Source organism: Oxyura jamaicensis, chromosome 7 (genome assembly GCF_011077185.1).
Source record: "Oxyura jamaicensis isolate SHBP4307 breed ruddy duck chromosome 7, BPBGC_Ojam_1.0, whole genome shotgun sequence".
Taxonomy (NCBI): Eukaryota; Metazoa; Chordata; class Aves; order Anseriformes; family Anatidae; genus Oxyura; species Oxyura jamaicensis.
The window spans coordinates 17,415,500-17,441,725 of NC_048899.1; the positions used below are offsets into that span (position 1 = coordinate 17,415,500).

General features: G+C 48.2%; 1 protein-coding gene across 9 annotated transcripts in view; it reads left to right on the plus strand.

Annotated features, from left to right (window-relative positions):
* The window catches only part of HDAC4 (histone deacetylase 4), a 243,219-nt gene that overhangs the window by 44,329 nt on the left and 172,664 nt on the right, over positions 1-26,226 (plus strand). For 5 of the 9 annotated variants that reach the window (XM_035330825.1, XM_035330829.1, XM_035330828.1 and 2 more), the window contains exon 1: positions 10,206-10,443. The exons of the other annotated variants lie outside the window; for them this stretch is intronic. In XM_035330825.1, the coding sequence (XP_035186716.1) occupies positions 10,335-10,443 (109 nt within the window). In that variant the 5' untranslated portion in view covers positions 10,206-10,334. Of the gene's footprint in view, positions 1-10,205; positions 10,444-26,226 lie in introns of those variants that run through there. 9 annotated transcript variants of the gene reach the window in all.

A 26,226-nucleotide genomic window follows, 5' to 3' on the forward strand; every position in this document is an offset into this window, starting at 1 on the left:
GCAGAGCAATTACAATTTTTCATCTGCCAGTATTACAGTAAATGTACTTTGTATTCCTTTCCCCCGAATGTGGAGCTTTATTTGTTGGGGGATTGGGAAAGTGCTGCGGGGGACTTGAGAGCTCTCAGCATGATTCTTGCTTAAAGACTTTGTTATTCTGTACTTACGTTCTTTCATGTAATTAAGGTCTGTGTGCTACTCCAGATCTACTAGCTAGGGTATTTCGAATTCAAAACAAGCTGAACGAAGCTGCTCCGTCCCAGGGGACCACCTCTGTGTGTCCAGCCGTATAGGTTATGTGCTCAGGTTGCAGACGTGCACTAAATTTAGCATTCCAAGCGAAGCTGCTTTCTTTATCATGCTTGATTAAGTTTTGTAAGAAAATCCTGTCCAAACAGGTTTGATGCAGGCTCTGCCGTGGGTTCTTTAGCTGAAGAAATGTCTAGGAGGAGAGCAGATGGAAGCTGCGGTTAGCTTGTTTTCTGAAATTCACTGTGACTGGGAGGATAAAAGGGAAAATGGATAAACATTGATCCTTTCTGTTGGGGAAATGGATTCCTCCACTGATAGTTTATCCAGGAGGTTTATCTCTGCTGTCTTCCATTAAATAAGGCAACCCCTTGGCCGAGAGAGAAATCGATAAACATCTATCTTCATATGCATCTTCACAAGTTGAAGCATATATAAGATCTCGGAGTGGTGAGTGATTTTAATTTTCCTGTTTTCCCCTCGTTTTTGAACCTCCATGTCGTTGCCGAAGACTTGTTCTCTTCCCTTCTGTGTTGCTCTGTCTGGCTAAGCTCACAGGACAGCACTACCTTGCTGGTGTGGAGCTCGTGCTTGGCGGAGGCCACGGGGGCTGGAAATGCGGATTTTGTGCAGACGCCGGGACTCGGGGAGCAGGAGCGCTCCGGGAGCCGCGCTCGGCGTTGGGCATTCCAGGCGCGTTCTGCAGGCCGGCTTTGGCACTGCTGATTTACAGTTCCTCTTGGTGCTCTGTTTCACTGACAGCTGTGGAGTATGTTATGGATGAAGCTTTCATGTTCCCTTGAATAAAAATCTTTTTATTGTGCACTGACAGCTTTTTACTGGGTGGCTGCTGCTAGGAGTACCTTAGATGCTAAACAGGCCTTTATTTTCTGTCTCTCTGTAAGGAATAATAAGTCAGGAATCTTTCATGAACCTGCTATCTTCATTTATCTGCGTTCCACGGATAACTTTAAGAAACTGTTAAATCATTTGTATGTTCCAGCCGAAGGAAGTGCTGGCAATGAATGAAAGATCCTTGCTTCTTTTAAACGGCAAGTTTCTTTTTAAAACGCGGCGAAGAGCGAGGATACGAGATCAATGCAAGCTTTTGCTGCCAGCCTCTACAAATAGCATCCAATCCTTACTGCTTCTCTCAAGGACAACCTGGAAAGTGGACAAGAACACCTGGGAAGGAGTTCATTATACGCGGTTACTGCTGAAATCTCTACTAATACCGAGTAATGACTTCTGCGGGTACCAGTAATGTGGGATGTCAAGCTCTCGTGCGAAGAAGTTCTGAATGCTTGTGAATGAGCCGCCCTTAGGAAGCAAACTAGTGGGTTCTTCCACTTCTGCGAGGCCGGGTGCACGGCGGGCTTCGTCCCTGGGCACAAGGCTCCCGGAGCTGGCACCCTGCGTGCTGCTGGGTGGTAGGCAACAGCAGTTGGATGGGATGGATGCAAGAAAAATGGATCGTTTCCTCCTCGAACTTGAATCTGATCTGAATATTGAGATTCAGACTTCTGGATACTAATTTACAGGCTGTTCTCTCCTGTTCTTCGGCTAGTGGTCTCCTGCTGGTGTCCCCAGGAAGGAATCCCTGGGGGAGCCTTCATGTTACAATGTATTCCTCTAAACTGGGGATTTAAGTGCTGAAGAGACTTTTCTGCATGACTCGCTGCCTTTCTGAATGGAGAACGTCTTCGGGGCCGCTGCGGAGAGCATCCTGGTGGGCCTGCTGTCGAGGCCGTCCATGCAGCTCTCTTACATAGCAGTCTCCTTGCTGGATGTCACGTCGCTGCTCTCTGAGGCCAGCAGGTTGGGGACATCTCCTGCCTTGTCCTGCGAGCGCTGCTGCTTGCTTCGCATGGCCTCGTGTGGTACAGAAACCGGAGCCTGCGATAACAGCGCTTAAAACCGTAGAAACACGCGACAGCCGCGTAAGCCTGAGAGTGCTGGTAGAAGGAAATGACCTTTTCTTTCCTTTTTTCTAACGCAAGTCAGTGGAGTGTTTATGAGGAGGAGTCTTTGAAAAGGAAAACAAGTCAATCCAGTAGCTGCTGGGCTTGGTTTCTGTGCGGCGGCTCTGTCATGTTGGTTGTGACCAGGCTCTGTGACCTTAATTCTGAGCCAAGGGAACCTGATTGTGCGGAGTGTTTTCTGGGGACAAAAATACTAGCAGTAGCTGGTCACATGTCGCCAGGAGCTCGTACTATAAAAACAGCACTTCTGTGGAAAGCGACCTTCAGAATGGCTGCGAATGTTCGCGGTGTTATTTTTAACCTGTCTGGGTAAATTTCCAATACAAATGCTAGTGCCAACCTGATGGGTGCGCTTTCCCAAATCCTTATCTGCTGCTTTCTAGTGCAGTGACGCATCGGATGGAACAGCCCGTGTCGGGGCTGGGTTCGCAGTTTTGTGCTGCCGGTACCAGGGAGAAGGAAATGCTTCGGCCCCGTGGTACTGGTGCGTAGGGTTGGAGGGGGCTTTTTTCTTAAAGACTCGTTTCAATGATTTTTATTTTAAATACTTTAACCAGGGTTTAAAAATAGATGAAGGCTGTACTTTGATTAGGTTGCTGGCACTGACGTCAACATGTGACATTTATCTGTGTACGGATTTGCCGTGCTGTTGACTAAGGCTTTATTTACACAATTGAAGATATTTCTGTCCACCGCGAGGGGAATGAGGAACATCTCGGCTCGGATTGTGTCCTTGCCCTTAGTATTCCTGAAGCTTGGCCTTCTCTCCTACCACTCGATTTCTACTAGGGTGGCAGCAGATTTTTTAATTTTTTTTTACACAGATTATCTTTTAGTTCTTTAATTCATTTATTATCAAAGAAATGACTGATCTGTGAATACCACTGCAGCGTTCTGGGGGCAGATGTGCATGCACTTAAGTCTAAATGGACAGCGCTGTCTTAATGCAGTTGTTCTATTTCTGTTTCTGTTCTTGGTTTCTTTACCGTCCTGTGATTAAAAAGGCAGCTTGTTGATCCCTTTTGAAATCCTTCTGACCAGAGGGTGGGGAAAGAACAGGGAGACGGGTAGGCTCTTGAGCGCATGAGGAGGTGGAATGAGCATTTGGATGCTTCCTTCTCGCATCCTCATTTTACCTTCTGAGCAGCCTAGGAGAATGTCACCGGTGCGCTCGATACGCAGTCCTTCTAGCAAAGTGGGGTTTTCTTTTTGTTTATAGTTTTTGCTTTGGAGTTGCTTTTGTTTGTTTTGCAAATATAAAAACCTCTCTAAGAAATTCCGAGTATTTTTCCCCCATGGCTCATCTTAAATCAAAAAGCTTTTGAAAGATCTAACTTTTACTGTGCCATTTGAAGTAAGAGGAGTTCAGCTCAGTTCCTGGTCTTGTTTTGACTTACTGGTTTGGGAATTCTGCGTGCAGTCGTGCAAGCAGGAGTAGCTCATGGAGAAGAGGTGTTAAGGCTACTGTGAAAATGATGATGTTGCTTAAAATAAAGCTATCTGGACTCAGAGCCCTTAAATACATGACGTGGTCAACACTAAAGCCTCAAAGACAGCGTGCTATGTACCCTAAATGTGGACTGAAAGATGCTTAAAATCTCGTGGCTTTAAGAAGGAACCTAGCCCGCAGTGCTGACCTGTACGTGCAGCACGGCCGCTAGGCTGCTGCATTGCAAAGGCGCTTTATGGTTTCTTGATCGTGCCGAGCGTAGCACAGCCAAGCATCAGTGGGAGTTAAAGTGCCGATGGGTTCATGTGCAGCAGGAGTGTAAAATCTACCGGGACTATGGTGGTGAGCAAACTGATGGGAGCAATTTTGAGATTTTTCTTCAAAAACCAGTTTGTCTGAACAACAACAACAACAAACTCATGCATCAAAGCACTCTACCTCCAACCACAAAGCCGTGTTTTCAGACTAGTTGTAAATGGCTTGCATTGAACAAGGTGAAGGAAGTCCAGGCTGGAACTGGTATGCCTTTCAGCCTCAGACTGGTCTTGTGCTTCAGTCAACCTTTGTGGAAAAGTTTTAAGCTTCTGCTGGAAATGTTAAAGCTTCTGGTATTGTAATACCTGATTAAAGAAATAGCTAATGCAGAAGGATTGAATTGCTGGTATTAAAGTCTGCTCTTATGCACAGATTATCCCATTACCACATACTTAATCCAAAACTTCTATCTAGAGAGCCATTCGATGTCTTAACCATGGCTTTAGCTGTTTTGCAGAGTTGCTACTTCAGTTATTTTGGCAACTTTCTAGCTCAGAGCTGGGCCAGTTCTCCAGAGGATGTGGCTTCAGCTGATGCAGCGATACCTGCTGAGGGACGAGGAGTTTGCAGGCATGGCTGGGGGCCCAGCAGATGGTTCTCCTTAGAGGAGAGGGCAGTGAGTTTCCATGTCTGGGTCTTGATCTCAATGTCATAACGTGTTTGCCTGCTGTGGCAAATCTGTAGGCAGGAGCTGTTGCAAATGGAATGCAATATTGGGCCCCATGGGGCTTGTTGAAATGTCTACGAAGTGGAGAGGAAGCATCAATACCTTGTTTTCTGTCTGGAAGAAAAGCTAAAGTTAAAAAGCACTCTTAGAGCAGAAACTTGGGCCAGGCTGGTTAGTTGAAGCTGAGGAGTAGAACTTTTTCTCTTATGTGTTTGCGTAAGGCTACAGCGCCTGGGTTGGGTTCTCAGGTAGACCCCAGCCCAAAAGTGCAGGACTTGTGATTCAGGCTCCAAAATGTTCACTGCCACTTCTTCCATCCCTTGGGATCAGGACTTGCTTATTGTGTGTGTGTGTGCTTTCTAACCTCCCAGCTGGGCGGTGGGAAGGCAGAACTCCATTCCCCACACTTCTGAAGGTTGTGGAGGTTTGGTCTCGACTGCGAGTGCAGCCACTAGTCGTGGTGCATCTTCTCCCTCTGCTCCAGACTTCAGGTGTGGAAGCTGACCTCCTCTGTTATCCCTCCCACCCCTCAGCCCATACAGAGTCAGTTCATCAAGAGCCTGTGCAGCCCCTGTGTCAGCTCCAGCCATCAGCTCCATGTCTGATCCTGCAAAACACCGATGCTGTCCTAACCAAGTGGTATAATCCTAACCTGCGAGGGAGCTCCGAAAAGAGGATCCCGGCACCTCCTGGTGCAGCTGAGCCTCGCAGAGCTCCCGGTCATCCAGCCACAGCAGGGAGCACAGGGGTGCTGGTGAAGACACTGAGAAAACCTCTTACCACAGCTTCCCCAAACCTGGCTCTTTCTACCTGCAAGTGTTCAGTTTTGTCTGTTTTTTTTTTTTTTTTTCTTTGTTTTTGTATCGCCTTTCTGGTAACTGTGCGGTGAAGGACTCGGTGCCCCTCTGCTGCTCAGCCGTGCAGAGTGAACCCTCAGCACCGTACGGTCATCCAGAGCAAATTTTTTCCATCCCACACCAGCCAACATCTGCCATGTGTTTTGCATGCACAAACACATGACTGCTAGTGAAAACAGTCAAGAAAGTACAATTTGCTTCAAGTCTGAAGTTCTGGGGGGTGCATTTGATCCAGTAGAGCCAGTTGGTCTTCTGTCCTTTTGATTATCCTGACACACTCGTCTGTTTTATCGTATCCAAAATAGTGCAAAATGTAAGAAGACTTAAATGTGTGCAGTATAACAAAGTAATAAAGTATTTGCTAGCAAACACAAGGAAGTGCTTAGAATTTGATTTCTTCAGTGTCAAATCAGCTGCTATAATAATGAGAACATTTCTTTTCTGGTTTTGTGAGTCTTGGCCTTCAAAGGGAAATTGGAGCTCAGCTAAGAAAACAGTCGAGGGGGGCCTGCTTTCAGGATTGCTATTGAAGAGAGCTCTTAACTCAAACTGCTGAGCTGAGAGAGGCATTTTTTTTAAAGCTGGTGTCTGTGGTGGATGGTACTTAAGAGCTGTCGGGTTCTGCCTCCTCGGGTTTGAAGGAGAGCATTAATTCTTGCAGCAGCCGGTCTCCAGCTCTGGCTGCTGGTCTCTTGCCCTCTTCTGCACAGCAGCAGGAGAAAGCCCAAGCTGACCAGCAGCAGCTAGCAGATCCTGCAGATGGAAAAAGCTTTCCTGTACGTGTAACTGAAAGGTGATGGTGTTACTGGGACTTGCACGTGTGTCCTTTGCTTATATATTTGAGCCCTACTGTGGAAATGGGAACCAGCGGTGGTGGATCTCGGAGATATTGGTGATCACAGAGGTGCACTTGGCATCTTGGTAGTAAGTTTTAATTTGTCCTCAACACAGACAATAATAAAGGAAAATGACTAGAAACTCTTGATTAAAGGCTGATACAAATTAGCTTGCAGACTTTGTCAATTTGTCATGCTATTGCAGCGCTGCAGTCTGTTCTCAGATGAAACACGGGTTTATTCTGTAAGGCTTTTCAGTCCCACAGGGGAGCGTGTAGCTGATGTCCCTGTGCTGCAGGAAGATGTGAAATTTGTTGCTGTTTTCTGAAGCTGTGAAATTAGCTGTTTCAGCCGAACACGATGTGCACTGGAAGCACAGATGCAGCAGATTAATCACACTGACTCGTGCATGGATTTTACCTGGCCTTTATGCTGTAGCAGGAGGAAAAGGCACGCTAAATAACATCCTGTAAGCAAAGTCTGCTGGTAGAGGGGTAAATCCTGGTGCTGGTGTCAGACTGTGGAATAATTCCGCCAGATTTCACAGTGGATGAAACCTGCTGAGTAAAACCTCCATTATCTCCACTGCTGGCCCTCATGGCTGTGGAATTTTTTTAATAGCACTTCTTTAACTTGCGCTCACCTGCAGGCTTGCTGCCACCGCTAAAATTGATGCATTTTCTGTGTGAGCTGAAGCATAGCACAGAGCTGAGGAGATCGCTTCGTGTCCTGCCCCAAGGCAGCTGCTGCTTTCTAACGCTTTGTGGTCTTGCCCCAGAAAAAGAGAGCTCAGAGAAGCTGCTGTCCCAGGGAGGCGACTCGCCTTCATTCCCTCACTGCCTTCTCCCACAGATCTTGTTTTTCCAGGGTCTTGCCTGCTGTGCTGGACAAAGGTTGTAAGTCCATAGTATACTATTTTGGGGTTACTAGGCAGGTTATCGAAGTGAGAAGATTGTCTTGCTGAAGAATATATCGGGCCATGCGTTGTGGCTGAGCAGTAAGGGTCTGTGGCCTCCTGTACTGCCCATCTTCCACTTGGGGATCTTTCCGGAGAAGTTACTCAGTGTTGCATGGGGTGTTGCATTGGTTATCCGGGGAGCACCTGGGCCGTGAGGTTTGGAGTGTGTCTGATTACGTTGAAGGAGTGCACTGGGGAGAGCTGCCAACAGAAGGGACTAGCTAGGGATGTTCTCGTGAATTTAAAGATGAGGCAGTCTGCTGGCTGACCAGTGCTGGTTTAGGCTTTTATACCATCTTGCATCTAGTGTTTTTTTCCTAAGAGATATAATGTATTGCCCGTGTGCACAATCCTTGCATTTATAGCCTTCCTACTCGGAGCATTCACGGAGTGCAGATGTTCATAAAACAGACATTCATGTCTCGAAAACTCCGCTCGCCTGTGGTGAATGGGAAGCTTTCCCAGGTAAGCTCGAGAACCACCGTAGTCGGCTCCCAAATAAATGAACCTTTCATCACTTACGGGAGGGAGAGGGAAGCACCACCTTGCTGCGAGCGATGCGAGGAGTGCCTTCCAAACACCAAGGCAGGGCTGTCGGCCTCGGGGCATCAGCAGTGGGAGCTCCTCGGGGCAGGTACCCAGGAAAGGACACAGAGCACGACGGAGGCCTCGGTGTCTGCACCCGCAGTTTGTGTGGGGAACACAGGGCCTGCCCGAATCGCAGCGTTATCGGTGACTAACGGGGTTTTCACGAGAAGTGGGGGCTGCTGCTGCTGCTAAATGGATGCACGTGTGTGCAAATGCACGTGGGAGCCGCCTGCGCCGAGACAAGCACCTCATCCGTGGGGATGGCCGCTTTCAGGCTGAGGGGATGTGGGAATGGGTATTTACTATTTCTCTTCAGGTAGGCCTGATGCTTTAGTGCTGGTTGGTCAGTTGAGATCCTCTAGGTTTGAAAGCAAAAGTTCAGCGGAGAAACTTGCACTTTCCTGACATCTTTCAGGGCCTACGTGTATGTTCCCAACTAATGCAACGCCCTCAGATTAGTTACAGTGTTTAAAAGTGATGAAAAATTGTTCCCAGCTTTTGTGGGGCGCCCTCATGAATGTTTAAGCAATGTCACAGCCTGTGTAACAGCATCCCCAACTCCTCCGTTGGAAGGTGCTTGGGTGTAAATCTGATGTTACTGAGGGTTTGTTCGAGTGTGACACCTCCGGCTCGTCTCGTGGTCTTACAATTCAGTTGAGCTTTCTGCATCACCTCTTGGAATGAACTCCTGTCTGAAGGTGTTTGTCTTGCAATTAGTTCAAAAATAGCTCTGATTTTTCCTTCTGTTAGGTGAACGTTATATGCTGTTGCCATGAATTGAAGAAGCAAGTTTTCTCTACCAGCACCTAGTGTGGAGCCACCTTGGCATGTGGTTGTTTAGTACTGCTTTTTTGTGAGTCCCCTAAAAACTCGACGAAATACCTGTTTTTGAAGTAACGACAAGGAGGGGTGCCAGTGCAGAAGGCTGGGACTCGATTTAACGCTGTAGGACGGCCTTCCAGCCTCCAGTCACACCACAGAAAGGAAGCTGGGCGTCTCTGCAGTGTGGGCTCAGGCCAGTGGCATCTGGGGGCTTTTCCCTTCTTTCTGGGGGGCCACGCAGGCTGGAGAGCTGAGCTGCGCAGAGCCCCGCAGATCCTCTGCGTGGGACAGGCAGCTCTGTGCACGCTTGTCATGGAGCCAACGCTCATGGCTGAAGACCACGAAGCCCAGTCTGTAAGGTAGCGAAATGGCTTGTTAAAAGCAGAGCCGAGAGGTGACGGCAGGTGGCTGTGTTTATTGCAACCCCCTGTGCATTCTGCGCCTTCGGAAGCCTTGGAAAGCAGCGCGGAGTTACTGTGGGGTGGAAAGGAGCAGAGGTGGAGGGGACGTGCGAGGCGGGCAGCGATCCGGAGCACAGCGCCCAGCTCTCGGCTTCAGTTGCAACAGAGCTATAGACCGTGTTGCTCAACAGGCAGCTCTTTAGGTAAGCATTGATTTTGCAATGCACAGCTAGCAAAATTAAACTGGGTAAATCACTGCTGGGAAAACAAAGTTGTTTTTTCTGCTTTCCAGTGGTTTCTATCTGTGGATGGAAGTGAGTTGCAGAGCCCCGAGCTCTGAGTGTACGCTAACCAGGTTCCAGCCTTGATTCTCTTCTCTGAGATGTAATTACATTTTAAAATGGATAAACGATAAGGAATTTGTGTGTAGGGGACACTCCTTGTGCCATAAAATTAAACTGCAGCTGTTTGGGTCCTGCTCCAATCAAGCTGTGATAAACTGATTAACCTGAACGATACAAGGTACACACCGGTTGATGCCAGATAAAATAAACACACTCATACGTGTGTTTAACAGCTCAGTTGTTTCATCTCTGCCTGTTTATAGCAGCTTCCCAGACTCATTTGCTCCGATACCAGCACTGGAGAGAGCGGAGCAGGCCAGTAGCGGCCAGGCTGTCCCTGCGTTCAGAGGAGATGTGCATCCAGCCCCGGGGAGCAGGAGCTGCTCGCGTGAGGATGGTGGTCGGCGAGGCAGCCCCCAGCTCTGTGCAGAGCCCGCTGGTATAAATAAGTGCAGGAAGAAAAAAGTGCTTTGTTTTTTTCCTCCCCTAAGAGGGTGGAGAGGCGAGGACAGTTGTCTGCATTTCGCCCTGGGGACTGGTGTCAAGTGAGGAGGCAAATTTAGCTCTGGTCTGTGCGTATGTGAGTGCTAAACGTGAGCTCTCTGCGAGCTGTGGAGCTGTGTTTAGCGTGCACCTTTGACCACCTCACCCACTGATCTCTGCCCGCTCACGGCTCTTTCTGGTGCTCCCTGCCGGAGCTGCGGCGGTCACCAGAAGAACGCCGTGTCTCCAGCAGCGGTTTGTTTTCTCCCTGACGCTGTGAATTTTCACTATCTTAAGAAGTGAAACGCTTCTCTCGACGGTCGGGGATTGTTTCTGTACAAGACTATTTCAGGCAGCCCGGTTCGCAGCCCCGCAGAGCGATATGATACAGTCCTACAGCACTGCAAAGAGAGAGGTCGGCAGCTTTGGGCACGCTGCGTTTGCTTCCCGGGCACAATATAGCTTTATCTTCTATGCAGAGATGCAGAAAGGTAAGGAGAAGCTTACAGGACATAATAATCTATTGAAGTGGAAGTAGTGGCTTTAAAAGAAATTGGACTGTCTTTTCCAAAGCAGGATATGGATACCCAGTTTGCAGCAGGACAACTCCAGGAGATTAGTGCACGTATGCTTAAACCAGGTTTTACAGCAAGTAGAACTGAGAAAATTGGCTTTGTGTTTTGTGTAAACCGCAGAAGAATAGCGTGGAAAGAGAAACAGGAGAGAGCACTAATCTCTATACAGCTGCGTGCGAAAGCTTCACAGCTGTATTTTCCGCACGTCTTTACAAAGCTCACCTAGAGCTCCGAGCTACAGACCTTGCAGCTGCTAACAGTTCTGCTGCCTGATAGCAGCTGCTGTATTGACAAGTACGTTTTTATCATGGGAGATGCTGGGGGAGTGGAAATGAGCAAGAAACAACTGTTTATATAATCCGTGCCGTATAGATCAATTACCGTGAAAACAAGTCATTCACTTGTCTGCAGCAGCACGCACCTTGAACTGCGCACGCTATAAATAGCTGCAGCGCCGAGCAGCAGCGTCTTCCAAGAAGTGCAGACTGAGTGCCTTTGTGCCTTTCCCTGGTGGAAGCAGGGAAATGGCAAACGGCTCTTTTAAGTGAGGATAGTTCCCGCCGCCGTGGAAGCTAGTGCCATGAGTCTCACTACTCACGTTCTTTTATTTATTTTTTTTGGTTTGGGTAGTGCCCCTTCCTAACAACGGTACGTATAAAATAACACTTCCTTCCCCTTTCTTCCCCTAATTGCCAAATTGGTATTCCAGCAATAAAAATGATTTATCAGCCAGAGCTCCTCTGGGACTCATGTAGCAACTCAGATTTCCAGTGCATGTAGAAAATTCTCACCAGTTTTATGGTAAATATTCAGAGTTGGCGACTCTTTGTCGTGCTTAAAGCTGCGTGCATCAGAAACATGCTTGAGGTCAGCTCTATAGACGTGGCAGTCACGATACTTTGAATGGTTGACGTGTTTTTATCAAAGATGGATATGTTGACAGGTATGCAAAAAAATATAAAGTAGTTATGAAGAGTTTCAGCTACGCAAAGTACAGAGAAGTCAGGGTATTGCTGCTTGAGCCATGGCGTCTTGGGTGATCCCCAGTTTTTAATTGCTTCACCCCATTTTTCCTCCTAGCCCATGAACTCATTGCACAGGCAGTAAGGCTTTCTTTTTTCTTGGTTGTACCGCGAGCTGGACTTCCATAGTAAGCTCTTCGCAGCCAGGTGGAGATGCTGATGACCACGTCAAGGCCTCTGCCTTTGCTTACTTCCAGTAAATTGGGAGGTTTTGTTTCCTGTAATCACCATTTGGGAAGTTCTTACGTGGGCATTCCCCTTGGACTGGGAAGACCTGGGAAGCCTCTGCTGTGCTGCAGGTTCAGTGTTTGTATAATTCCCTTCCTAACAGGACTCTGAGGATTTAGGAGAAACAAGCTTCCTCCCCGTAGTCGTTATTTGTTGGTCCTTTATTCTCCCTCACATCTCAAGGTGTTCCTGAAGCAGAGGTTTGGGAATGTCAGAGAAGAGATCAAGCAATCTGTTACAGGTTTTGATTTTTTTTTTTTTTTTTTTTTCAAAATCTGATGGTGTTCAAACCTCACTCTTGCTTTAGACTTGTGAAGCAGCAAACCAAACCACATACTTCTGCTTTGGTTTTGGCCATTCGTGGTTACTGATGCGGAACTCTTCCAGAGGTGCGAGCGCAGTTCCTTACGCTGCTGTCCCTTCCCTCTGTCATCTTATTTGTTGTCCTTGGGCACCTAACGTGGCATTAAATAGCCTCGTTTTGCCCTTGCTGCTTAACGAGTTCTCACCACGTCTTAGCATTAATTAACGGGGGCCGCAGGGGGAACACCCTAAAAGAGCTCCGCACTCTGAATATACTTCTCACGTTTATGTAGCACACATCTTATTGACTTCAGCTTTTAAATGTCTCCATTATTCACAAGTGGTAAGGCTGTAAGAGCTCTCCAGGTCATTCCAAACAAGTGTCAATAAAACCTCCAACCGCATTGCTCTCTGTATGCTGTAATTTGCTCTCTCTTTTAAAAAATAAAAAATTAAAAATGTTGAGGCTGCAAAAGGGCAGGTGGTTAGGAGGGAGGAAGGTGGATTAGTACTGTACAATATTTAAAGACACATCATTAAAAAATATTTAAAGGCTCTGCTAGAAATGAAACCTTGTCTAAATAAACAGGACAGCTTTTTTCCCCGCCTGTCAACTGGTCTCACTCATGCTCTAATTACTGATAGTAAGCTGGTTTGGGTTGGAAACGATGCTTTTAGAGCCCTTTATAGCGTGCGTAGACGCTTCCCCGATCAGAGTACCGGGATGCTGTCTGGAGGATGGCTGGGGGAACTGGAAGGCGTGGTGTTCCTGACCGGAATGCTGGGGGTAAATCAGTGGGGTAGGGGGCTCTAGGGGGGCTGCAGAGCCGGCTCCCAGTCACTGTGCTTTGGAGATCCTGGAGTGCTGCTGATGGTTTAGCTCCGTGCATGCAAAACTCCTGCGCATCCTGTGTGACGCTGGGGATCCTGAATGGCCTCTGGCTGCTTGCAGGGGGAGCAGGGTAGCACGAAGCCTCTGAAAAAATATATATTTATAGATAAGTAAATTGGACGTAGGAGCAAACAAACAGTGAGATGATAACCACCTTAATTTGGAGGGAATGAGGGAAGAAGCCATTGGGGGGTGGTGCTGTGCACAGACTTCATTTCAGATTGGGGTGGCAGGACTTTAAAGTGTTCAAACAGTTCCATGAACTTCATTAATGGTGTCTGGGGCTTCCCCTGCACCCCATGCATAGGCTTAAACGGTAAGGTGTTTAGCTCGGGATCACTTCACCCCTTACAAAAATCTTGAATCTATTCAGGTACTTCTCATGTTAGTAACTGGATTCTGTTAAATCCTAAAAATGATGAGAAAAATCAGACACCGCGTTGCCCTACGGTATTCCTTTCGAGCGTGTTCTTGCTGTTTTCCTAAGCGAGAAGTCATTTTTGTGATACAGCAATGCCTGCTGCCTCTTGGGACGGTCACTTTCCGCAGCTGTTAATCTTGATTATGAAATATCTGTGGTCATGGATGTGCAAAGTACAGAACTTGTGATGCAAAAATTAGAGAAAACTGAAATAAAGGTGGTGGAATTGCTATGAAGTCGATGTTTTTTTTTGTCTCTTTTCACAAGGTGTCAATGGATGCTTAAGCAAGGAAAAATGTTTTGTTTTTAATTTTAGCCCTGCTGATAAAGTCTTGTCATGTATGTCAATGAAGAAGAAAGAAAACTACTACAGCTAACTGTAGGTTGTCATTAACGCTGATGCCTCGCATTAAGCCAAAAACAACACAAGATTCAGTTTCTGGACTTCCTAAATATGTTAGTCACACGGATGTTTTCTTAAAACGCAGGCCCGAAGAGCCATCAAAATTGACCGTAGGGGCTCTATTTGAAAGTACTTATTTGTTCTTGTCTGTCACCTTGTCGTGCTCCACGTGTCGATCTCCCGCTGCCCTCTCCTCTATTTTAGGAGAACGTGCTTCAGCTTCCAGCTGTTGACACTTGCAGACAGCTGCTTGTGGTGTCCTGCCTGAAAATCCCTTCCTCTCTTCGCCTGGCCAGCGCAATAAGAAGCGATCTGTTGTTTGGAGAGCACAGCTGAAGCTGAATCCTGCCAGATTCTTGGGCAGCAATGTAACGGGGGAAAAATCCTGCCATGGCTGCATGGGCACTCACTGGTGTGCTCGTAGCAGTTGAGAACTCAACGCTACTGTTTTTTTTTTTTTTTTTAAAAAAAAAAAAGTCTTCCAGCCAGATTATTTGCTTATAAACAGAGACGGGAGTTTCATGGGAGCTTGGGTGGGAGGCCCTAAGTACAAAAAATACCATCCTTTAGGTTTTGTTTTGAATCTCAGGATAAGTCATTTGTTGTAGTGCCGTTCCTCTCCTAGCAGCTCGTTGTCTCCAGCACTTTGACTTTGGAGCATGAGCTGCTAGGAGGTCTTTGGGCATCAGCTATGTTAGCAGCCTGTGCTACCTGCAGATCTGGGGCATGTTCAGCTCCAGTGACAAAGCTGACACGGGACTGCAGGTGTTTATACCGAGAAATGTTGAGTCAAATTAGCTTTTCAATTTCCTTCCCGGTGACATGCGGAGGTGCTTCATCAGCTAATTTTGTAAGGGTTTTGTACTTGGTGTGTTTTTTTTAATAATGACTAAACCAGAGACTGAGGAGGGGTGGCCGCTCCAGCGGCGCGGCGTTGAGCGTGCTGTAGTTGGCTCTTTCACGTTGTTGTCTTTCTGACAGATTTTCTTCCCTGTTTGCTGCTCCCCTCTGCTTAACTATTTCCATCTTGGTGAGTCAGATCTGTTATTCCCGTGGTGGTGGAAACGCTTCTGAGACTGGTCCCAGCTGCGCTAATGGAGAGATGTCAAACTTGAGCGCCTCAAAGACTTGCTCCTCCTGAGCCAGCTGGAAGGGTTATGGTATGCTGAAAGCAATTTCAGTTCTTACACTTAAAATATCCTCATTGTAGCGTAGCAGCACTCTTTAAATACAACAGTGGTGAAGGCAGGACGGGGTCCAGCTTGTGGAGGGCTTTGGGCAGGCAGCAAGGAGCAGACTCGTGGTGACAGGGGCTTTGTCCAGGCACGGAGGGGTTGGTGCTGGAACACGCACATGTTTAGAGGTGTTCACTTTGTACTGGCTCTAATCTAGTTCCGTGGACTGAAAATCTGTGAGTGGAGAAAGTTCATCGAGTGTGACACCCTAGCAGAGCTAGCTTGGAGAGCATCGCTTTGGTGCAGGCCACATCTTGATGTTTTCCAGCCCTTCAGAAGAAAAGATGGCATCTTGGTGGGCACGCTGTTGGAGAGAAGATGCACGTTGTTCTAGGGACCTTGGGAGCCCAGGCATCATCCAGGTGCATCTCGGATGCGAGAGTTAGTTCAGAGGTCATGCTCATTTGAATCTTCTCGCCTACGTTTGCAGTTGTCTTGAAATGGTTTGTGAAAAGATTAGGATGAAACAATACCTTCAGTTTCTTGTGTGTTGCTGGCAGGGTTTTTGTGTGTTCTTTTGTTTCCTAATTGTTTGCAGGAGCATAATGGTGTCATTTGCACGAGCTGTTATGGTAGAAGCCTCTCTGCATGCTGTCAGTGTGGTGGGTAGTGTTAGGGTTAGCAGCTCGTTCGCTGTGTTTTTACCCTCTTCCAGCTAGGAGGAGAACTGGGATCGGGATCTGTGCTGATTCTACTGAATTAGCAAACGCGGGGTATGGCGCGGTCCGACTTTGCTGAGTGCTCTGTACGCCCCGGGGCTGTGGTGGTAGGACTGTGGTCTCTAATTCTGGGCAGATGTGGCGTTACTGAAGCAGGAGGCATGCTTCTGACTCGGCCATCTCCCCGTGCAAGCGTGTCTGCTCCTTTCAGAGATGGCAGAGGTCGCCTGGTGGCGTGCCCCTGTGCTGCAGGCTGTCCCTTTGGGCTGCTGTGTGGGCGAAGGCACGGAGTCGCATCAGGCCTGCTGGTCGTGGTGTCTCTTGGAGCTACGTTGCACTGAGGCGTGTGGAGTGCATGGAAGGAGCCCTGCTTTTTGTGCGCCTTTTATCTACATCTGCGAGCCTTCTGCGGAGCCGGCGCAGGGCGAGCAGGGAGCCCTCTCTGGGGGACCAGTTCGGGGTACGGCACGAGGAGCTGTGGCTTGGAGCTGGGTTGGGTGCTGCTTGCGGCTCCCTCCTGGCGCACCTCTATGGGATGGGGCAAAACAGTCCTGTCCTCCGGCACGGGTCTGTCCAGTGCTGCTCTGACTCCTGTGAGGCTCAAGGGGAAGGAGAGGACAGGAAAGGAGAAGGAAGGAAAAACGCCTGCCATAAAGGAAGAGGGAGTAGACTCAAACTGGGAATAGGAGGGTCAGAATGCGTGGCTGGCACTGGGGCAGCCCTTCTGTCAAACTGCAGAAAACCGGTTCAGGGTTATCCCTGCATGCCACTTGCATTATGACTCTATTTGACATATTAATATTTCCTGCCAAGCTGCAGGGAAGTGCAGCAAAATGCTTATTACACATTTATGCCTGAAGATTTATTATGACGCTATCTGTTACCTAGGAAAATCCAAATTGTCTTTTGGGGGGCGGAGAGGAGGGGGGAATAAAAACGACATTATCGTGAGTGGTCTGCGTTTGACTCTGCCTTTCATGATACGTGCCGAGCATCTGAGTGCATCAGCAAGTTTGTCCACATGCTGTTTTTATGCAAGTGTTACGGTCTGACAACTATGAATCACCCGCTCAGCTCTTGATTTGCGTCAATCAAACCACATTTAAGAGAGGCTTTGTTCACAGCTTGGAACACGAGACCCAGGCAAGTGTGCAAGCCGTGGCTCCGAGCAGATTCTCTTGAAACGGGGTTCAGTGGTCCAGGCTCAGACTCCGGGGAAAAAGCCTGTGGTTAGCGTGGGAGATGAGAAGTTGCCGGTCTTTCTTCCAGTCCCCTGGCACCCTCCTGCTGGTGTGCTGGGTTATCACTGAGCTCTTTGAATCTCTCGGTTTGGGCTTACGGTGCACAGACGTGTGCATGCACACGTTTCTTTGCGGCAACACGAGTTTGTGTCCTCCCCCCAAGGCTGTTGGGATGAGCTTTATCTAAAGGGGTGCACATTTCTCTTTACATTCAATTATTATTTTTAAATAAGAAAGGCTTCGATCAAGTTAAACTCATTAGAATCATATTTCCATGTCCCCAAACGTGGGATTCCCTTCTTCCAGAATTATCTCTGCTCTTAGACACCAAGCCTTCACTTCCTGACGAGAAGCTTTGCGGCAGGATCGGGAGCCAGGCGATGTCGGTGCCGAAACAGCTCCCACCTTGAAGCGGATCGCGAGCCCAGAAATAAATCCCTTTGGCAAACTCTGCTATGTGGTGGGGCACAACTTCGTGCTGCTGAAGTGCAGAAAGAGGTGGTACCCAAAAAAAAAAAAGGCAGTCCCCAAACCCCCAAGTCTTATTCGCACTTCCCTTCAGGCTGCTGGTATACCTACCTAGAGATCTGCTGAAGGGTTACGGAGCCATTCCCGGCCATTTGTTGAGTTTTGTGTTTCCTTTGAGGCCCTCTTGATGAAGGTGTGCCTAGCGGTTTGGCAAACGAAGGCCTGTGCTCGGTTGTGTGCAAGGCTGAGCACAAGTCCTTTTCCTTTAACCTCGTGCAGGTGAGAGCAGCCCTTTTCCTCCTTTCTTCCTTCTCCCAGCCTTCAGCACCCTGTCCGAGGTCCCTGCTCCTCGCCAGCTCTGAGCGTCCTGTGCAAGCACGTTCTGCTTCCCCTTGTCCCGAGCCCACCCCTGACCTAGTTCATCCTCAAACCACTTCCCTGCCTCTTCCTCTCTCCACGCTTTCATCTCATTGAAGTCTCTTCTGCTCCTTCCCGTCCCCCTCTGGCACCAGTCCTTGTGCTCATCAAAACATTGATCTCATGGGCTGTATGCTTGCCAGCGTAATAAGGCCACTGCTCTTCCAAACACTTTTTTTTCCCCCGTCTTACAAACAGCTTTTTTCTTCATTGGACTTGCTTCCACTGTTGTTTTTTTTCAGGATGAAATTTAGGGGATTAATTCCTGCTTTCCTGCTGACAGTCATGGAAACGAGCTTGTTTCCAAGTGTCAGGATGCTGATCCTTATCTCATTTTATTACTTTCTTTGGGAACTGAGTAACTATAAGAATAAATTGCTGTAGCAGATGCAGCACATGGGCATATGGCAGTCTATTAATTACTCGTATCCTACCCAACTTTTAAAATAAATCTATAAATGTTGATGAAACACTAGAGAGCATACAGGGTTTCTTTTTTTCTCTTTGACTCCTCTGGACTTGCAGATTGTAACTTTTGGCTGGTTTTAACTGTCCCATTTTTGGCCAATCTTAGTGCCTCCCTGTGGAAATAGGCACTGACAGACCTGCTTGCCTCTTTCCCTGGGCTTGTGGATCTGGTAGCTATCTGCTTTTAATTCTCTAAAGCAGACTAGCGAGGAGATGGCTGGCTGGAGAGGGAAAGCAGAGGACTGACAAGGAATAATTAATGGCTGAGACCCAAGAAGTGGTGCAAGTTAGTTTATTTTTCCTCTCCCTCCCCCCAGGGAAAAAAAAAAAAAAAATCAATCCCCTCCTTCCCCAACCAAACAACAAAAAAACACCAACCAACCAAAACAAAACCCCATATCCATCACTTTTAAAACTATATTGTACTTTCAATCCTTCTTTCTCAGTTCATTACATCACAGATTTCTAGCATGGTAGTTCTTGGCATCTATAAAATTACTGGAAGGTAGAGAGGAAACAGTCTTCCTAAACCTTACAGAGAACCCTCGTGTGCCCGAACATTATCATTTTTCCTTAAACAAATCTTCCTTGGGTTGTTACAAGGGCCATCCCCATCCTCCTCCGTTACCCCTGTAGGGGTTAACCTGGTGGACTCTCCTACCCGGTGTTCAGTGCGTGGCAAGGGCTGGTCCGTGCTTGTGGATTATGTGGCTGAGAAACCTGATTTTTCTTTATATGCTATTCATAAAGACAGATGCCGTTGAGTTGAATATCCCGTTGTGCCGTTCTGTCTGGTGGTCCTCCCGATCCCATGGTGGCAGAGCTGTGACGTGGACAAGGCTGGTGCTTCCCGTGGTGCTGCTGTCCGGGTACTTGATTTCTCTGCAGTGAGGGGAACCAAACTCAGGTGTTGAGTGTAAAAATGTGAATGTGAAATAGATTAAAAAAAATCCTCAGAAGTGTGAAAATTGGTGCTGTCTGTCTTTGCAATGTTGCATTGACTCATAGGATCATTTAGGTTGGAGATGGCTTTCAGGGTTTTCTTTGCACGTGCTCGAGCAATTCGGTATCTCCGGTAGTGAGGGGCCCAAACTGAGCACAGCATTCAAGGTGTGGGCTCACCAGTACTGTGTACACAGGGACAGTCACTTCCCTAGTCCTGCCAGCCGTGCTATTCCTTCTGTTCTGTTAGAAATGTGTTGGATGAGGTGTTTGGGGTGTCTGTGGGAACCTTATCTTTCTTTTCTTGTGGTTCCGGAGTGAAAGCTTCCTGTTTTCATACGCTTAAAGAGAGCTGGAAGAAGGAACCTGCAGGTAGTTCCCAGGAGCAGAAATTTTCCTCTGATGCATGGGATTGTCAAATTCCAGTTGTTTAAGAGGTAAACGTGTGGCTTTCTTCTGGTTGGACTTGAGAAAGGAGAATTTGACCAAGACAAGCACCTTCTGAGCCCCACTGCAGCCCCTGTCCCACCGGCTGCCCAGGGGCTGCTTGGGCTCCAGTGCTTCCACCGATACTTTGCCACCTCACCCTGCTTTTGCAGGCTAATAAAAAACAAAGAATATTGCCCAAACCCGAAGATTACTTGGTAATATGCCTAGGCAAGTGCTTCCGTTAGCAGGGTATTTCCATGCGAAGAAGTTACTGAAGCCGTAAAGATCAACGGTCACCAGCTGCAGTGACTAAATCGTTTTTAAGCACCTTTTGAACTTTGATTTATGAACAACTGCATTTCGAAATTAGCAAATGGCTGCACTTAAGGCTAATGAGTGAGTAAAAGGGCAGCGTGTTACAAAAGGCTTTGAAGAGACCGAGACTGTTCCTGGCCTTGGAAAAGGGAAGACTTACAAAAACAGCGTAGTGCCGGGCTGGTTTTTTTAAGGCTGCATGTGACCGGTTTAATGGTCTCTCTCCAGATTTCGTATTGCGAGCTTTGAAACTTGAAATTGAAAGGGAATGCAGGTCTTAATCCCGCAGCTGCTTTTAAAGAAGAGCATTTCTGACTCGGTGAGCAGGGGGCACCCAGCACCGATCCCCTCCCTCGCCCTACGGGCAGAGCGGCACAGGGGGAGGCGGGCGGCTGGGGGCCTCGGGACACGGGTGGGACTCAGGGCTGCTGGAGGGACATCCAGAGCACGGGGAGAGGAGGTATATCCTCAAAGACATCTTGGTTTGCCTTTGTGATAGTGTGTGGCCCAGCAGGTGGGGAAGCGAAAGGCTGTGCTAAGGGATCGGCTGCCTCAGGGGGAGCCGAACGCCAGGGGAAAGCTGCGGTCAGTCACACCGTGCTTAGCTGCTGGCACCGTCTTCGTGCCTCTTCTCCCTCCCCAGCTGTGTCCTGAGCAAGCTGAATAGGGAGGAGGGGAAATACTTTTTCCATCCTAAACTGAAGGAAAGTTTTTGGTGGTAGTTCAGTGGAAATTAAAGTTAAATCCTTCTATTAGCTTAAGTGGAAATTAACTACTGCAGGCTGTTGTCATGCTGTAACCCAAGACTGCAGGCTGAAGTTCCTCGGGAGGTTTTCTTCCCTCTTTGCTGCTTTCCGAGTCCTTGAGTTGCTCGACAGTGCTTTTGCAGTGAAAAAGCCTTCCTGTTCAGTTGTATTTTTTTTTTTTATTTAAACTTTTTGTAAGCAGTACTCCTGGGCTCGAAACTGTCAATATTATGTTAACACAAAATCCATAGGCCAGTGCCACCTGCTTTACGACGCTTTACTGGGTGAAGTTAGCTTTTATTAGGTAACTACACGTGTTTCTGAAACCTTTTTACGTGCTGGCAGTGCAGCAGCTGAAGTGCTTTCAGAGCCGAGTCTTCGGTCTGGCTCTTTGATCTCCCTGTGGATTATGCAGGCGGATACTGCTGGGGAGCGTGCGTGTGCGTGCGATGTGAACTTCTGCCTGGCTTTTGACTTCAGGTGAAGGGGTTTTCTAATTTTTGAGAAGTTCATCGGAGGCTCGGTCTTTTGGGAATCCGAAAGGGTTTGCGGTGGATTTGTTCTCATTCTGGTTTAACAGGAATTATTTCATTTTTGGGATTAGTTCATGACAGTGAAATCTTGCCCCAAGTCATACTAGGAACTTGAGTTTTCCTCCTTAGGCTTGTTTATTACTTTGAAACTTCAGGGAGAGCAACTCTTCCTTCAGTCCCTACCCATATCCATGTGCTTGACCCTGCCCCTGTCCTTTTTGTAGGGGTCATCTTCTGAGGAAACACTTGGTGACAGAAATGAAAACTGCTTTATTCTCTTCCATGCCACTCGTTGCTCTGGAAGCCCCGTGTGTCTAGAAATTCACCTGCTGTCTTTTCCTAATTCTGCTGTGCATTTTTTCCGGGCAGGTCTCCGCATTCATGCTTGCAGTGGTTGCTTATATCGTGCATCCTGCGTGTGTCTGGATCACCCGTTAACCGTCGCACCCCACATTTCGCACGTTCGGGACGTGTGTTTTGTGATGGCCTCAGGCAGCGAGTGTCCGTGCGCGGAGAGGGGGCAGCTTGGCCAGGCCCCCTTAAGAGGGGAAATTCCTGAACTGCGGGTAAACAAGAGCCCCATTGATCCGCATGTTGCCAAACTGCACGTTCAAAGTCCTTCTGGCTCTTTTGTAGAGCATCTACTTTCGAGGACAGGTGCTAATTTTACGTGGGTAGCAAAAATGGGATTGCTGGAGTTTCTTATGGTGTCCTCAGGAATGAAAATAGACTTGCTTTAGGTGGCTTTGTTATTTGTGCATTGTGTAACATGCTGCAGGTGCCACAAAGCAGGCTGCCCACCTGCCTCCCGAGCCATCGAAGGTCTGCCAGAAGGAACCTTTCCGTCAAGCTCCTCCCCCAGCAAACAGAAAACAAAACCCATTTCCAGTATTTGCCCTCTTGTGCTGTGTGCTTGTGCGTCTGTGCAAAGCTTAGAGGAAGGAACGAGTCCTGATAAGGCCACACGTGGAGGTTTTGACTTTTGGGGACGGCTGCTCCGAGGAGCCCGTGTCACACGTGCTTGTTCTCGTGCTTCTGTGCTTCGTCGTTCCCCTCCTAGCTCAGGTAAAACGCTTCTATGCAAAAGTAAATAGTACTGGAGTAGCCAGCCAGCTTTCCAGCATCGATAGCCTGGTGGTTGCCTCAGAGTCTGGGAATAACATTGAAAATGATTGAACTGTGTGCTTTTTAGTCTGCTTTAATTATTAACATACCTTAATTGCAGGCATTCTCTTAAAGACTGACAGCAGACACCTCACTGTTCAACTGCAGTCCAACTTGTTAACTTTTCCTGCCTCCCAGCTCTTTGCACGACTTAATTACCTGTTGTGTATGAGCCGTGGATTTAATCCGCGTGCCCACGGCCGCGAGCCGTGCGCTTCACAGCCCGAGTGCCAAGCAGTTTGCACTGTCGAATCGCACCTCGCTCTTACATCTCTTACACTGCACCAAGTGCTGGACGAGCTTTGCTTACAGGAGCTGCTTGGCGTGGTGGGTTTGATACCGTCACTTCCTTGGGCGTGGAGGCGCAGGCAGCTACGGAAGAGAAAACCAAAAGTTTTTCTGTCTTTAATAGATCCTGCGTTACTACTGAAGGATTTTAATTGCAGTAATTCCGCCCCTGACCTCGCTAAAGCTTTCACCCGTTTCCAGGCTTCGGATCTTCTCCAGTGACTGCAGGTGACAGCTGCAGACACCGCGTCCACAGAGAAGAGGCAGAAGCCAGACCAGTGAAATGGCTGTGAGCAGTGGCTGGGAAGCATTTCAGCTCAATCGCAGGGAGCTAAGGAGAGGGCGGACTGAATGAAGCTGTGTTCTTGCTCTTAGGTGACTTTCTTATTCTAAGCATTTTGCAAAAAGTGGGCACATGTGTAGTATTCCTAACACTCTTGTGTTAATCTTGTAATTGTTATCTTGTAACTGTTGTCCTGGGTTTCTCAGGGATGGTGTTTTCCCAAGGCGTTAGGAAAACATCAGGAATTACGATTTCCAATGTAAATCACAGCATGAACTTTCTGCAGAAAGCTTGGAGTCCAGTAACTTCTGGAAATCCCAGCCTCCCAAATTGAACAGCCTGCTTGGTACACAGCGGGTCTTGGTGTGAGCCCAAGGCCCCCGTCTCAGAGTCAGCAATGTCGCTCCAGGTCACGTACATTGCAACACGAGGTGCAGCTGCAGCCAGGAGGAAAAGGAGAGGACGTTTTTGTGGGTGGTTTAATTCTTCCAAATACTACTTCTATGGGTTGAAGTCTATAGGGGCCTAGAGTGTGTTGTTCCCCGCGCCTCCCTCCCTCTGGACATCCCAGAATGGCTTTCCCTTGCTTGTGGGCAGCATCTTGCGTTCTCCTCGGTGTCCCCAGGCATCCCTCGCTGCACTGTTGTGTAGCTAACCAGCTGTGCAAGCTTGCCATGGTTTGTTTTCAGTGGGATTCCCATCTGTAAAATGCTTCTGTTTGCTCCAGTTAGCCAGGGATGATCGAATATGGGCTTTGTGGTGGTGATTCCAATCTGCGAACGAGTGAAATAGCTTTGCAGCCCGTGGATGATGTGTTTTCTTTCTGTGTGCTGCAGTTTCTCGTTCCTTTGGAAGAGAAGGTCAGCCATCCCTTGAAGGCCGCTTCTCCCCCAGGTGTTTTATCAGGACGTGCCGCTCAGGCTGTGAGAGCTGTGCCTGTCCTCACCTGCCTTGCTGCTTGATTTGGAAGGGCAGGGACTGTGGTACCTACTGGTCCCTGGGTCATCACCTCCCCGGTGCGGCAAAGCTGCGCTGGTGGCTCTCACTCGCTTGGCAGATTGGCTCCAAAGCAAATACCGCAAACCTCCCGTCCCTCTCCTTTCACGGATAAAGCATCCAAAGAAATACTAAAAGCGAGCAGGCAGCTTTTGTTCCAGCCCCAGGCAGCGCTGTCAGGGTGTGCTTTTTCCCGGCTGTGTCCCATTTCCCTGGTGCTTCACACTTTTCCTGGAGTCCCGGGTTGTCCCCTGCTCCTCGCCTCCCCTTTCACAGTGCTCGCCGATATTCTGTGCCCCGTGAGGGCACTGAGCTGCCTCCTTTGCAGTCAGCTCTCAATTTCTTCTTCTCTCTCTTTACTTTTTTTTGCTGGATTTTTGTGGTGGCGCTGATCAATAGTTTGTATTGATGGAGGACAAGATGAACAGACTGTGTTGCAGTAGTTTAGAAAATATTGCTAAAGAAACAGAGGTAAGTGTTTCTGACTTGTACAAAGGTGCTGTACGTGTACTGCACAGTGTACTGTGCTCAAAACAGTGCTGGTAATTAGGTTAAAAATATTTTAAAATCACCCATTCGTTTATGCATTGCAGGTGAGCTTTTTGGAAGGGAAAGTATCGTGAAGCTGAGTGTTTCATAAGAGATTGATGATTTGCAGGGTGGCAAATACCGAGTGAGGTGGCAGATCTGGGTTAGGGAGCCCGTGGAGATGCTTGGGGATGCTGCTGTTCCTTAAATTCACGCTGTCTCTTCTTGCAGCGAGCAGCATGCAAAAGCTAGAGCACGTAACAAAAGCTTTAACTTGCAGTTGGTAAGGTTACTGGCCAAGAAGATATTTCCCTTGGAGAGAAAATTCCAGCACGCCATAACTTTATTAGTATTGATGGTGTCTCCTGTTTTGTGTTCTCGGTAGCATTTTTGGATGAGGATGCTTTAGGACTGAGGAGACCTGATTGTGCTGATACTTTGAGTAGTCCAGCCTGAAGTTACTGTGCTTGCAAGAAGGATCGCCACACCTGAAAACTGAGCTGAAAAATCTGGCTCTGCAGTGCCGGGTGACTGTACAGACAAGGTCAGGTAGCAGAGCCGTGCTGGTCAATCCAGCATTTTGGGGTCTGAGCATATGTTATGAGTAGCTGATGCTTCAGGAGAAGCATGTGGTGGAGAGAAAGGCCAGCTCCAGGCTGGGGGAGGTACCCGGCAGTGCGATAGGTTTCTGCACAAACCAGGTACGCCCTGGGGATAGAGGTGGCATCTGCAGTGGTGTCTGCAAAAGAAAAGGAGAAACATGAGGCTCGATACGTGGTGGAGCACTTCTGGAAGTGCCTGGTCTGTTTTCTTTTGGAAACCCGATTCCTGATCTGCATTATTATTATTAATTACTATTTTCGCATCCTTAATTTGGAACTGTTTGTGTTACCCTTGAGCACTGCCTACCGAGGCATCTTTCCTTTGTGTGGTGGACACAGAAGTCTGTTTTCCATCTTTCAGAAGATTCCAGCCAGTTAGGTTGCTTCTGTCATTCAGTTTTCTCGTGTTTACCAGGGTATTAGTGAGCTGGATGGAATACACGCAGTAAGTGCTTTGCCCTAGGAAACATCAGTAGTCCAGTCACCATTCCAGAAATTCCACCCGGTTCGTTTTTCTCTGTAACAGAGCTCCCAGAGACTCTGCGTGTTGTAAATGTACATCTGAAAAGGTCAGTCCCCATGTATTCCGGAGCCGGGCGTACAGGGTGACAACAACGCAGGGGCACAAATGAATTTTAAACCGTAGATGGAGAACAGTGTGTTCAGAGAAAGCTGTCAGTGGGTATGCCTTGGGAACCGAGCAGTAATTTGAGGTAACGCACTGAGGGTTTCTTCCGCATTGCTCAGTGACTTAACGTACGGCACAGGGGGGTCAAACCACGAGATCTGTAGCCGGGAAAGGGTAAGAGCTGCACGAACTGGGGCTGTTCTTTGCTCCTCTTTGCTTTGCCTATGGGATCCGAGTGGCACAGCAGTGCTGGGTAAGTGGCAAGTCAAAGGCTTTTCCTGTTGGTCAAAGTTGCGTTAAACGTGTGGTTTGGGTGTTGGTTGGTGCAGAGCTCGCTACTGGGGCTTGTTTCTGTGTGCTGGCCTGTTGGTGTGTGAGCTTGCTGTCACCGTGCTGAAATCCTGTCCGGAGCCTCCAGCGTGGGTCCTCTCCTCCTTCGCTTCGCCGGCGGTCCGGCTGGCTCTGCCGCGATGAGCTCTCTGCTCAGG